The following is a 14,678-nucleotide window of genomic DNA, read 5'->3' on the forward strand; positions in this document are numbered from 1 at the left end:
TCTTAGTCATTTAAATCTATATTTAAATTCCCTATATATGTTAGAGTGCAGCCCCTTTTGAGAGATTATTGGCAAAGATTTTGCCTTATCAACAGTAACTAGTTGCATGGATTTTGTTTATGCCGAAGCTTTTCAATTTCATGTAATCAGAATTGCCTTTATCTTTTGTAATATCTTATATCCTTTCCTTAGTTAAGAATCCATCCACTAATTAATAATTGTGACAAATGCTTCCAATATTTTTTCTTCAAATTTCAATGTTGAGTTCTTTTATATTTAAATCAAGTATCCATTTGAAATTTATTATCTGTATAGCATAAGTTGTTTACCTGTATTTGGCTACCTGCTTTCTATTCTTTTCAGAAGTCTTTATCAAGTTTTTACTTAAGTAGTTTCTGTCCTTAGGATTATTGAATTTGATTGTTTCTCATTCTTGCTTATTTAGACTATTCTACTCATCTTTTATCTGGTTCCAAATAATTTTGATGAGTATTGCTTTATAATAAGGTCTAGAAGTGTGATCCCTCTGTCATTCTTCCTTCCTCTCCATTATTTCTCTTACGATTCTTTACATTTTATTTCTACAACTGAATTTTGATATTATTTTGTTTAATCTTAGATAGATTGACTGATCAATAGATAGAGCATCAATTAAGCACTAACTAGGTGCCTGATACTTTACTGCATAATGTATTCTTTTGGTAGTTTTAGTTGTAGTATAGCACTAAATGTATAAATTAATTTAGGTAGCATCATAACTTTTGATAAATTGGCATAGTCCAACCATGATCAATGAATATCCAATTATTTGTCATAATTTCTTTAAAGAGGGTTTTTGTGATTATATAATTCTTGATTGTTTCTTGAAAGATTGATTCCAATATTTTATCAATTTTATAGTTATTTTAATGGTCTTTATCTTTGCTGTTGCTATATAGGAATGCTGATGTTTATATTTTTTTTCCTTTGTGTTTGAGATTGTACTCCAAAATCCAGCATGACAAGTTCCAGGAATGAGACTATTAACATCCTGGGAGAAGAACGACATGGGATAGAATATATCCCATTGAATTGCCTTGTTTTTCCTGGGAGCAACACTATGGAAATGAAAGGGGAACAAAAGGACAATGGTTTTTCATTGTATTTAAAACAAATTCAACATTTGCCTACTATCACAACATTACCCCCTCCATCTTGGTAAATCTGTTTCAAGATACCTCTGAATGCAGAGGGGGGTTTCTAGCTGCATGAATAATCATTTACTGGTAGGGTGAAGAACTAACTAAATTTACTAGGTCCGAATGGGGTAGGGGAGTGTGAGATAAAATATGAGTTTTCAAAGAGAAATATATATTTTTTAAAAAGTTGATGTTACAAATGTGTTGAAGTCTCTATTATCTTTGTAAATATATATGCACATATATATGTATGTATATATTTGTTTGGGGGCGAGATTGTGAAGCAATGACAAAGAGTGGGAGGTCACGAAAATGCCCTTCTTGGTCTTTCCCACTTCATTCTTCAATTACAAAATACATTAAAAATTTAATTATTCCTTGGCATTGCGGTTGTGTTGATTCTTCCTCCTTGAATACACACCTATCAGTGTGCTTTCTGTGGCTTGTATAGACATATGATTAATATTTCATAAAAATCTGGTCTTCTTTGGCCCTTCCAATTATCCTCCATACAGGGGACCACAAAAGTACAATTCTGGCGAAGAGAAAAATCTTTTGTCAGCTGCCAATGTCTTTATATAATCCTGATATTGTATACAGCTCTCTTTGTTTTAAGACATTGGAAGTGTTAAATCTTCAATAAGAGACTATGGTTGGAGAACAGAAGAGGGGAAATTATGTTAACTATGTTTTAGAAGTAATTAAAATGCAAATAGTCTGATATCACTTATTTTTTAAATTTCTGTAACAACTCTGGGAATAAATGTTTTGAATTATTCCTCTCTGATAATGGAGGGACATTTTAATAAACCTCTCCAACCCCCTTCATCCAATTCCAGGTACTCTCTGGGTCTAACTGTGTGCCCAGCTAAGTTCTAGTGCCTTACTGTCAGCAGGGTGGGAAGTCGTGGGACCCTCTTTAAGCCCTTTTGTGTTCATCTCCTTGCTGGCCCCCTTTCCTTGAGTTATCTGTCTGAACAGGTGTGTCTCAAACCAGAGTAGAGCATCCAGCTGGCCTGGTCCATCAGAGCTCACCCATATGGCAAAGGCAATGGAAGCAGCAGTTTCCCCTCTGTTCCAGTGATATCAAGGTAATTTTTGAGGAAGGGAACTAAGTGGACCTCAGAATGTAGCCATTTTGTGGGAGCATTATTTTGTCCAGAATTAGCCCTGATATAGACTTAATCATTTTGCCTCCAATAACTACTAACCCATGTATAGATGAGATCTTACTAATAATACTCTAGTCCAGGATTTTATCTAATTTTAAAAGTATACTTTAAATTGTTTTTAGAATAGTTGCTAACATTGGATTAAAAGATTTGCTGTGAAAAGTATAAAAAAGAGGTTATTTCCCTTTTATGTCTTTAGATCAAAAAATGACATAAAATTGTATATCTCTCTCATTTTCCCAGACATCTTTCCTCCAACTCTTCAAGATGTTTATGGTTTGTTCGTAGCACTTAGCATCAGCATTCATGCAAGGACTTGGAAGCAGTATCATTTGGAGAAAGACAGGTTAGGTGTAAACTATTTTTGAGTCTACTTCATATTTCTTTTCGTAATTGTTCTTAATGGTTGGCTTAGATTGGATTGTTTCTTCCTACTATGAATATCAGTCTATATACACTTAGTCATAAAATACATATAAATACAAAGAAAGACACAGATATAAAGTAAATTGGCTGCAGTTTCAGAGTGTCAGAAGTGGGATTTAAACCTGTGGTTTCCTGACTCTGAGACCAGAATGCTAATGACAGTTGCCAAGAATTGCCTCTAGCAATAAGATTCCCCAAAAGAAGAATTCCTGTTTTTAAGGGAAGGTGAATAGCACTAGTAGATGACCTGTTACATATGGTCTAACAAATGACCAGCAGATGGAATTTCCAACATAGGACATTGGCATCTAACGTAAATGGGAGACTAGCCACTAAACTTCGCAGAAGAACCCCTTAAGAGGCCACATAATGATTTAGAAAACCACATAGTAACCTTACCAATGTTCTATTGTATTTTTATTTATTTTGATAAGTATTTCATACTTAACATTTTAATCTATTTCTGGCATGTTTGATATCTCTGGCTAAAAGCACAAGGCCTCTTCTAGCTTAATTAACCTATGGCTGTAGCATTCCTTTGCTAGAAAAAACTGGCCATATCTCATTTTAATTGTCTTCTGTCTTTGGAATTGTACCACAAAAATTTTAGGAGCTAATCATAACTAATATTAATTTAAAATATTGAAAACCTAAGGGGGTGCAGCAATCTGAGCATGGAATCAGGAAAGCTCATCTTCTTGAATTCAAATCGAGTCTTAGGTGCTTTCTAGCTGTGTGATGTTATGCAAGTCTCTTCACCCTGTTTGCCTCAGTTTCTCTATCTGTAAAATGAGCTGGAGAAGGAAATGGCAAACCATTCCAAGAAAAGTGCCAAGAAAACCGTAAATGGGATCATGAAGACTGAATCACAACTCAAAAATGACTTAACAAATAGGTTGCATTCTGTTTGAAATGGGTATTTCTGGAATTAATCTAATGCAGACACTCCAGTTTAAAATGATCTAGAGTTCTTATGATTTTTGTTAAGGTGATTCTGAAATGTTACTTTCATCAAACTTATTCTAACTTTGATCTTTAGAATTGCTTTTTTTTATTTTTTTAAATACACATTGCTTTATGAATCCTGTTGGGAGAGAAAAATCTGAACAAGAGGGAAAAACTATGAGAGAGAAAAGAAAACAGAAAAAAAAGTGAACAGAGCATGGATTGAATTACATTCAATCTCTATTGTTCTTTTTCTGATGCAGATGTTGTTTTCTATACAGAGTTTATTGGGATTACCTTCGAGGTCTTTAGAATTTTTTTTAAAGATTATTTTTCATCCTTCTCTGAAATGGTCATTCACTGCCCCACCTCCCAACTTCTCTCCCCAATTAAAATGTTGACTCTTGTGTGCAAGGGTTTACTTCAGAAGTCTTCCTCCTGTTTTACAATATTGTATTAACCACTGTGAAAACTTTATTGGTTTAGAAGAGTGGTGTCAAACTCAAATAGAATCAGGGTCCAATAATCTTTACATACGGATACTTGCAACCACAGATTGACTAAGTTTTAAAAGATAATATTATCTATGTTTTATTGTATTTTTGTTTATTTCCCAGTTACATTTTAATCAAGTTTTAGGCCCCCTTGAGAGTATTGTAGGGTCACTATCCAATTCCCTCTATCTCAGGCTGCATGTTTAGTTTTTAACATGCATCCTCAGTATTTACTTATTTTAAAATAGTTTCTGTATTACAGTGCACACATAATTTCTGTGCATATGCAATTGTGTGCATGGTAAAAAAAATTATAGAAAAAAGATGAAGATAAAAATAATATTTAATCTTACAGTTGAAGAGGAGCCACTGAAATTTTTTGAGTAATGGAGTAGACCATTGTTTTAAGAAAATCACCGACAGCTGTGTGGAGAATATATTGGAATTAGGAAGGGCTTGAGGCAGGGATCCTCAAGTTAGGAGGCTATTGTCATAATTCAGTCCATAGATGATGAGGGTTAGGACAGTATGAGCAGAAAGAAGGGGGTAGATGGAAAAGGTTGTACAGAGATAGAAGTGGCAGTGTTGGTACTGATTGGATCATGGGGAATGAGAGAGCGCCCAAGGAGAAGATGAAGGCAAGGTTGTGAACTAGCATGAACAGAAGGATGGCTTTATTGTATACTTTGACCTTAATAGGGAAATTCAGAATGGGTGGGTGGGGGAAGTTTCAAGGAGAGATAATATGAGATCAGCAATGAATATCACACTCCATCCAGGTCTGCTCATCTTATACGACATGATCCGAGCCTCCAGAAATGAAGAATAGATCTATGTCTCTCACTTACCCTCCACTGCCCCAGAGCCTTACATCCAGAGGACAAAGAACTGCAAGAGGTACTTGATCAACTATCTATGTCCTAGGGGGCAGAGTGTGGCTACCTTGGGGGGTGAGGAGGGAATGAGAGAGAATTCTCCTAAAAGAACCTTGGACCAGCCAGTGCTGGAGCCTACACCAAAGGGCAAAAGATAAAAAGACGTGGTCTGCTTCTGCGTGTGTGGGGGCAAACCCAGTGATTGAAAGGCTTGAGTAGCTTCCTATCCTTTAATTGGTCACTCATTGGATTTTACTGGAAGGAGGACAGGAAAGCAGTAGTTCAGAATAGGTGAAAATTTCTCCCAATATTTAATATCCTTCCATTCATTGATATTACCATTAGTTTTGAGATTTTCTTTCTATGGGAGATAAATGCCCTGAGAGACGTTTAACAAGTCACATGTAGTTACTGTCAGTTTCTTCACTGCTGACTAAAGGTACCAAGGCTAGGTTTCCCCTTTGGTTTCCCAGTTGCTCATTAAATTTAGAACCCAAACTGTATCATTTATAGAAAAACACTGAAACTTTCTTCCTCCGCTGGAGATCTGGCTCCTTTCATTTCTGCTTCAGAAGAGTAGGAATTTCTCTTTTCCTTCTGTATTCCTCTGAGGAGCTTGAGGATTTTCTTCTGGGGAAGTACTTGTGATTGTGGGCACCTCTCCGAGGCAGGAGGAATGGGTGACGACAGCGGTGGTGAGGTGGTAAGTGAGCATGGTGACCGTAGAATGGATGTTTGAAAGGATAGTTGGGGAACCCAAAGCCCACTCTGGGTTTTCTGAAATGAGGAAAATGGCACCATCTGGTTGCTATGGTGACAGGCTTGGAGGTTGTTAGGGGAGGCCGGGTAGCAGGGGGAGGAGTGAGTGTAAAGATTTGACAGTCTGTAGGATTCACTTTAGGTTCTGATGCTCCAAAGGGCTTATAGCTGTTTCTTTGACCTGAAAAAACAAACATATGTATTCGTATTTTCCAGGTTTTAGGCTTGTGGAAGAACACAGCTTTGCCAAAATCAACAGAAGATCAAGGTAGAGAGTTGTTAGAGATTTGGAAAGGATAGATAGAGTAGTAAAAGAGAAGAGAAAGGGGAGATTTGTAAAAGATGCTATTAAAATTGCCATGGATCAAGGCTACTTGGGTTGCTTTAGGAAGCAGATGTTTACATGTGTCTGGTATAGGAAAGAGAATGCAAATGACTTTTTTAATGGTAATAATATTAGGTATGTATACACCTAAGGCAAAATTTGAAGTATGCCTGTATTTTAGAAAGAAAGAATTGCCCTCTATTTTTTCTAAGTAGAGAGCTATCCTCTTTACTTAAATTTAAGGAAATTAAGGGAAAACTCTTGCCAAGGATACAGTCCAGGTAACCTGACTGGAATATAGAAGCAAGGAAGGGTAATTCCACATAGGAAGCTTTGAAGTACTAGGTACTACTGAGATCACTAAAAATAAAAATGAATTAAAAAAACAGACTTTTTATTATGCCAAATAAATTCAGGTTTCTTTTCCCTACTTCCTGTACTGAACCAAATAGATTTCTTTAAGACATTGATTTGAAGTCTTATGCAATTCCAATCAGATTTAGATTCTTAAGAATACAGTTAAATGAGCACACCATTTCAAGAAAAGTCATCTTTTGCCAGCTTGAATCAATTCTGAAATGCTATAACCTAGCACCCTTTTGTCACATCCAATTCCTTTTGTGTAATTGATATCCTTTTGTAGCTTGCCTATGTAGCAACTAGTGCAGCTGTCTCCAACCAGTATCTTGTTTAGGAAATGGTTCATTTGCTGTGACTGCTCATTTTTAATCCTTTATGGCTTGCCTTGGTGCATGAAGAAGCCACAAGCTACTTTTTAAAACTTAGCCATTTATATCATCAAAGGAGCTTTCTGTGCTTCTGTCTTCAACATTGTCTTGCTGAGATTTTTTCTGTCCTGAAACAATTGTCCATGAAATTTGCCTTAATTGAAAAATCAAATAACTAAAAATATATTCCCAATCCTTGCAACTCCATTAATTAGTTTTATTATTTAAAGATACAGAGCAAAGGCATTAACTGACTCTTAAAAAATGATTGAAACATAAATGTATGAAAAGTTTATGTTAAGCATGAATTCTCTGTTGTTAGCCCAAGTTTATTAAATTTTTATTTATAATCTATTTTAAGAAGAAAATTATAAAGGCTGTTACCAAGTCTTTTCTGTTCTGATAGTGAAGGCTAAGAATCTTGCTTCTTAGTATACTCTGGCAGATTATAATATCTCAGTACAATGAACTTAATAAGTAGTAGTTGGCTCTGTCTTGAGATTATTCAGAAGTCTTTGCTCTTTTCCACTTATCTCCCTTTCCTTTGTCTTGGGGTTATTTCTGTCATTCTCTTTATCATCTTCATCTCATTCCCTTTCTGATATAAACTCCTGTGGAGCAGGGTCTAGCATGTGTTACATACTACATTTAAAACTAATTGGTAAATTGACAACAATAATTCTTCAACATCAGAATACTGTTTAAAAAATCTGTCAAAAGTTTCACTTGTGAATCTTTCCTTATTGTAATTTTAAAGTGGATTTATGGCATTCTTTTAGTCTAGACATGAAATTCACTGTATGACAGCATGTCATGCTTGTAAGCAAAAAGGTGAAGCTAAGGAAACCTTTCTTATAATTATTATGTGGTTGTTTGGGATGAAAATAATTACTTTATGGTGAAGACTTTAAGGGAATTTCTGTGCTATATTTCTGTCTCTGTACATGTATGTGTGAAATATACATATATACACATATGCATCCATGTATAAATCTGCTTTTCCCCTTGATTGAAAAGTTCTTATAGTGTTCCTGAGGTGAAAAAGTGAAAAAGGAACAACTATAAATTCTATTAATTATTTAGTTACATTAGCTAGAACTCATTTCATATTATTGTCTTAGAATGGAAATTGTGAAAGCCCAGAAAAAAAATGGTTGAAATCTTTCAAAATGTGGGATTATATACTTAAATAACCAAGGGATAGGAACCTGATATATCATTTTGTTGGTATATGGAATTTCTGGGGAAGGAAACTCCTTTCACCAATGCAGGTTGACATCTTTTTATCTTAGACCAATTGCCCAGGGCTAAAATTTATTCTGGCTTCCAAAACAACTCTATCCATATCCCATTTCTCACACAATTACTATTAATTGTGTTAATGATCAAATCATTATTAATAAAAGAATCCGACTGCTTTATACAGACTAGGAATAAGCATTTATTAAGTACCTACTTTGTGCCAGGCACTGTGATATCACTTTACAAATATTATTTCATTTACAAAATTTAAATGCCACATATAAAAGTGAGGCATCATTGTCATAATTTATTATTAAATTAAGCATCCTCCACCATCAAAAAAAAAACTCCATCTTACCTTCTGTCACAGTTACTATTAACCAGAAAACCAGCAACCTGTAGGAGAGACAGACTGGTGATGGTGAGCAAGCCATTGTTCTGCTCTCTCTGTACCCACTGTGCCAAAGCCAATGTGGATTTAAAGGGGAGTCTGTGAGTCATCCACTGTCTGATTCAGGTAATTTGTATTTGCATAGAGCCCCACAAGGGAGAAGGCTAGCAAATGGGTGGGTAAGGGATCAGCAAGGCAAATACCAGACAGGATTTATCAACCCCCAAACGTTTGGGAGGGCAGCCAAATGCCATTCCTCTCTCCTTGGAACCAGATCTTGGAGTACCCCTTAAAACCCTCCCATAGCCTATAAATGGTACGTGTGCATTCATATCAAAAGTCGTCCCTGTATCTTCTCTTTATGGGTAGTGGCCCTGGATTCTGTCTGGCTCCTTCCACACAGCTACCCATTAAAAAAATAAACCAATGAAGTATGGGGGCTGGAGACCTCTTTGAGTGTGTTTGGAGGGAGTTGTGAATAGGTTTTCTATCAGAATCCATAACTTCCTCATTTTGTTGTTCATTGTTTTCAGGGAAACAGTATGGGAGGTTCTTTTTCTATCTTTAGTAGCCATATTCACTTCTGAGGTATTAACCAAAAGTTAGAATATAAGACTGGGAACTGATAACTCTGAAAGATCCTTCATTCAATTCTGTTGCAAACTCATTATTCAAATTTGTTTAAGTCTTTCTGTTGATAGATATTGATAGATGAAGGGTTAATGATCAATATCTGCAGATCTCGTTAGGTCAGAAGAAATATGGGGGAGGGGCATGGTTAATTAATATGATGTGATTTCGTACCTGCTTCTAGGATATACAATGCAAGAAAAATGAAGTTATCCAGTGGCCAATACTTTGCCTAGGGATTTTTTTTGGGGGGGGGGGGCGGATAATGGATGGTTTAGAAGGTTGCTAACATCTCTTTCAATTTTAAAGAGCTTTATAATTTTAGGTGAAATGCCAAAAGAAGTAACAAAAGTAATTCATGTTCACAGAAGCCAGTCAGAGGCCACCTAGTGCAAACTACACCTGAACAATCCTGTCTGAAACTACCAGGCCTGAAACATCCAGATTTATGATGAATGAGGAACACATTACTTCCCAAGGCAGTCCATTCCGGTCGTTGGCTAGCTCTAGTTATATTTCCTTCTATAAACTGGAATTTATTAACTTCATTCATTCATTCATTTGACCAGTTGCTACTAAAATTATAATTAACATGAAATTATAATTATATATTTTGCTATAACTAAAATTAAGTATCTATTTACTATATGCCAGGCTCTAAGTTACCTACTGGTGATATAAAGACAAAACTAAAACAGTCCCTGTCCTCAAAGAGCTTATATTCTCCTGAGAGGAAATTACAGATAAGACAATAATAACAACACTGATAATAATAATAACTCACATTTCCATACTAATTTCAGGTTTGCAAAATATTTTAAATATGTTATCTCATATGGCACCAGATATATGCAATGTAAATAAAAACCCACGGAAGAGAGTACACTAACATTTAGGGGGTCAGGAAAGATTTTGTCTGACCAAGGCAGAGTCCAAGCAAAACTCTTCTCTGTTCATGGATAATGGGCCTCTCAATGAAGTCTAATATTGCATTAGTTTTCTTCTTTTTAAAAAGGCAGATCAAAGTTTATTAATTTTCTTCTTTTTAAAAAGGCAGATCAAGGTTTACTAGTTTCTCCTGAGTCCAAAGTAAAAAAAAATACCTAAAAACTACTGAAAAGCACATAGATGATTCAGATAAAGAAAATATAAGGTTTCTTGTCTTTATTTTTTTGGTGTTTGCTTTTGTTTTCCTTTTAAAATATTCACACAATCCCAACATAACTACTTCTCTATTTAAGCAGCCTGCCTAATCTAAGGGGCTAAGTAAGAAGAAAAGAAGGAAAGCAAAGGGGGAAGGTGGACTCTCTGATAACAGCACACTCCAGATCAGAGAGCAGCCCCCATAGCAGGCTCAGCGCCAATTTGGCAAATTTTCTGAGCTCATTGGAGGGCCATTGTTGCGTAACTTTCTGGGCAGTTATACAGGTGATCACAGCATGAAAAGAACCTGGAAAATTCCTAAGTGTTGTGAAGGGATGTTTTGCCTTATCAAATAGGAAGCTTGCCCATTAAAGTTCAATCATTTTAGCCAGGTCAAACTCTTTGTGACCCCATTTGCGGTTTTTTTTTTGGGAAAGACACTGGAGGGGTTTGCCATTTCCTTCTCCTGTGGATTAAGGCAAACAAGTGAGGTGACTTGCTCAGGGTCACACAGCTAGTGAGTATCTGAGACTGCATTTGAACTCTGGTTTTCTTGACTTCAGGTTCAGTACTTATCTACCGAGTCGCCTAACTTCTTCCATGCTCACCCAGTGACCTGGGTCTAATTTTGGAATGAACTGATGGTGGCAGATCCCTCTTCTCAGAGTACTTCATTTCTTCTACAGGAGCAGACTCTGGAAGGGGAACCCAGACAACTTCTGTAATTGTTATGGGTTGCTTCAAGTGAACCAGGCAGACAACTTTGCTGCCCTGTTGCTTATTCTTGCTTCTGGTGATGATGTAGATCATCACAGGGCTGTTCCTAAATAGCTTCTGTCAGGGTGACATGGCTGGGGGGAGGGATTGCTAAGCCACAGATCCCATTTATGCATGGAAGCATATTTCACAGTAATGGAAAATAAAAACTTCTTTGAGTTTCTGCATTAGTTTCATTGACTATCATTTTGGTCCTCTAACACATGAAACATTATACAAACAAATTTCTGTTAGTAATATCATCATCATCCTATGATATTGTGCATCACTATATTACATCAAACCTTCTCAGGATCCTAGGGGGAAACCTATTGAGGGGAAATATATTTTCTCTATTAACCTATCTTGCTTTCTCATCAATGCTTTTCTTGGTACATTGCCAACTACTCATAATTTAATGCAGTTGTAATGTATTAAAATGTATAATGCATATATAATACATATGTTTGATATTTATACAATGAATCATTTACAACAATGACACTTTTAGACCTTAGACCTATTTACTTAGCAGTAATGAAAAAGAAATGCTACTCACATATTAAAGCAAGTACATAAATAATAAAATATATCACATTTTATACATAAGCCTGCATTATCCTTGCCCAGTATCTACAAGAGGAAAATAGACAAACATGGAGATTTGACAGGAAAGCTAGAGTAACTCACAACTCTGGACTATTTGTCCATTTGTCCATTAAAGAGCAGCTACATCACATGAACTTGTTCTCTGTTAATTATTAGATCTCACTGCCCTCCAGTGAATAGTATTAGGTAAGACAGTCCCATCATGAAAGAGCTCACATCCCAGTAAGAGAGCCACACTTAGGAATGATTTCAGTGACCAAATGAAAAGATGCTACAGCCCTTAGGGGAGTTGGTAATAAGTCCTCCTTAACATCATTTATGTTGATAAATTCATATCAGTTTCGACGACAAGAATTTTTTTTTTTTTGGATTTTCAATGGTGTGGCTATCTCAACTGTAGGAGATCTCCACAGAGGTTACTTCTCAATATATCTGTGAGTCAGTGAAATCAGTTCTCTCAACAGCCTATCAGGAATTGTATAAAGACTTGTCAAATGACTGCTTTGAGCTACCATCACAGCTTTTAAACTTCTTGTTGTGTCTTAAGGCTTGCTTTACCCCAGGTTCCTATTTATTGTCCCAGGCTTAAATGAGAGCCCGCTGTGATTCACCTTTCACTTAAAAGGGAATAAAAATTCACTAAATATCCCCCTATAAAATTCATAATTTTGTTAAATCCCAACACAATCTCCAAATATAGTTATATTCATTTTCCTTTTGTGACTTTTGCCCTCTTTAGTTATAAAATAGTTTATGAGCAAATGAGCTGACAATTCCTTACAACTCCAAAATCTTCAATGTGCTCCTCCAATTCATTTTGTGTCCTTAAAATGTTACTTTGCCCCTACATTTTCCAGTTTCAATAAATAAAATTTTAAATAAATAAAACCATCAAATTGTTCACATGCATTCATAAGGTAATTTGAGCTTTTATATTTATGTTATAGTTTTTCTGTCTAGAGTTGCTCAAATCTCACTTGAAAGCTATACATTTATACACACCTTAACAATTTTTATTAGAACAAAGTTTTTCTACTCCTCTTAAGTTTTAAGAATATGTATATGTATGCCTGTTTATATATATACATATGTGCATGCATATGTGTACTTTTTTGTTGTTGTTTTTCGATTGGGTTTGACTCTTTATGACTTCAGGGATCATATATCAGACCTTCTGTCCTGTACTATCTCCTGGGATCCATCCAAGTTAATGTTCTTTGTTTCCATGGCACTATCCTATCTTGTCTTTCCCTGTTCCTTTTGCCTTCAATATGTGTATGTTTGTATAAATGCACATATATATTTGTATATAAACACACATGCACATATGTAACATTATCTGGAACAGATTATTTCACCCATTTCACCCTGTAAGATCACTTCATTCCAAAAACTCAATTTGTTCATATCTTCTGCTCTTGGGACTCCTCCATTCCTCTGGAGGATAGAGATAGAGAGCTCTTTCTAGAAATTTAAGAAGGGTATTCACATCAGCTCTCTCTTCATTTCCCTGCACTCCTATGGCATTCTCTGTTTGTTCTTGCTGATTCTTTGCTCCCCTCCTCCCCTGGCTTTTCAGCTTCCTTTTGCAGGTTCTCTTTCTTTGTATCCCTAGTGCTTATCACAGTGCCTGGCACATAGTAGGCTCTTAATTTATTGACTAATAAGTCTTTTACATTTTTTACAAGTTGATATACCTTTTTTTGTTTGATTGATTAAGTGTGTAATGACCCCATTTGGGATTTTCTTGGCAAATATACTGGAGTTTGCTAGTTCCTTCTTCAGCTCATTTTATACAAGAGTAAAAATGAGGCAATCAGTGTTAAGTTATTTGCCAAAGTCACACAGATAACTGGATTGGAACTCAAGTCCTCCCTTCTCCAACCTAGCATTCTACCCACTGCACCACCTAGTTAGTTGCCTTGAGGTAAAATACTTTTTCTGTCCCTTTCAACATTAATGGAATACTATCCTAAAGGGACTGTGCATTGCACAATCATGCAGGCACCTGATCTATATTTGGAACATCCTGCCACCTTCCCCTTCTCACAGAAGGAGCAGGAGATCCACCCTTTCTCTTAGTTTTTTCTATTTATTCTTGCTGTGATTAAATAGGTTGCTCCCTTTTCTTGTCTTAGGCATTTCAATAACTATATTCGACATAGAGTTGTTCTATCTAGTAACTGTTCTAAGAATTGAAATACTGAGCATTCCAATCAGGGCTATTCTTGAGACCTGGAATCTCCTAGGAAACATCCTTCTTGCTCATGGAAGTGTCCCTATTATACAACTAGAACAAGAGGCTGATTTGGACAAAGGGATCTGCCTAAGGTTACAACGAGTTAATGACAGAGCCAGATCTCAAATCCACATCTCTTTGCCTCTTCCTTCCTTAATGTAGCTTGTGTTCCTGACATTTTATTAAGAATATTCTCTTGTAAGTCACCAATAAGCCTCCTGTAGTTAAGCCAATGACCTTCCCTCCACTCTCATTCTCCTTAGTTTCTCTTCTGCATTTAATACTATTATTTCCTTTCATGACACACTTTTCTTTTTTGATTTATTTGGTGTTTTCTCTTTTTTTAATTATAGTTTTTTATTTTCAAAATATATATATGAATAATCCCTGTTTCTAATTTTTCCCTCTCTTCCCCCCCACATTCCCTTAGTTGGCAGGTAATCCAATATATGTTAAACATGTGTAATTCCTCTATACATATTTCCAAATACCATGCTGCACAAGAAAAATCAGATCAAAAAGAAAAAAAATGAGAAAGAAAACAAAATACAAGCAAACAACAACAAAATGCTATGTTGCGATCCACACTCAGTTCCCACAGTCCTCCCTCTGGGTACAGATGGCTCTCTTTAACACAAGACCATAGGAACTGGCCTGAATCATCTCATTGTTGACGAGAGCCACATCCATCTTTTACTTTATTTGTGATAAAGAATTAACCTTGATGTACATTTATCTCTCAGATTGCTCCTCCTCTGCTTCTCTC

At 35.9% G+C, this 14,678-nt stretch overlaps 2 protein-coding genes across 4 annotated transcripts in view; one reads left to right on the forward strand and one right to left on the reverse strand.

The window, feature by feature from the left end:
- CDKL2 (cyclin dependent kinase like 2) overlaps positions 1-6,469 on the forward strand; it is a 52,476-nt gene extending 46,007 nt beyond the window's left edge. For 2 of the 3 annotated variants that reach the window (XM_031941517.1, XM_031941515.1), the window contains one exon: positions 978-1,109. The gene's annotated coding sequence lies outside the window, so the exon portion shown is untranslated. Of the gene's footprint in view, positions 1-977; positions 2,270-2,593; positions 2,697-4,994 lie in introns of those variants that run through there. The other variant, XR_004230014.1, reaches the window with a different exon arrangement.
- On the reverse strand, positions 5,648-8,724 carry ODAPH (odontogenesis associated phosphoprotein). The gene is made up of 2 exons (XM_012551961.2): positions 8,503-8,724; positions 5,648-6,030 (listed from the first exon to the last, which is right to left on the reverse strand). The coding sequence occupies exons 1-2, from the start codon at positions 8,576-8,578 to the stop codon at positions 5,648-5,650; spliced, it is 459 nt and encodes a 152-aa protein (XP_012407415.1). The 5' UTR covers positions 8,579-8,724.
- Between the last annotated feature and the right edge of the window lie 5,954 nt (positions 8,725-14,678).

This window comes from Sarcophilus harrisii, chromosome 6, assembly GCF_902635505.1.
Source record: "Sarcophilus harrisii chromosome 6, mSarHar1.11, whole genome shotgun sequence".
In the NCBI taxonomy this organism is placed as follows: Eukaryota; Metazoa; Chordata; class Mammalia; order Dasyuromorphia; family Dasyuridae; genus Sarcophilus; species Sarcophilus harrisii.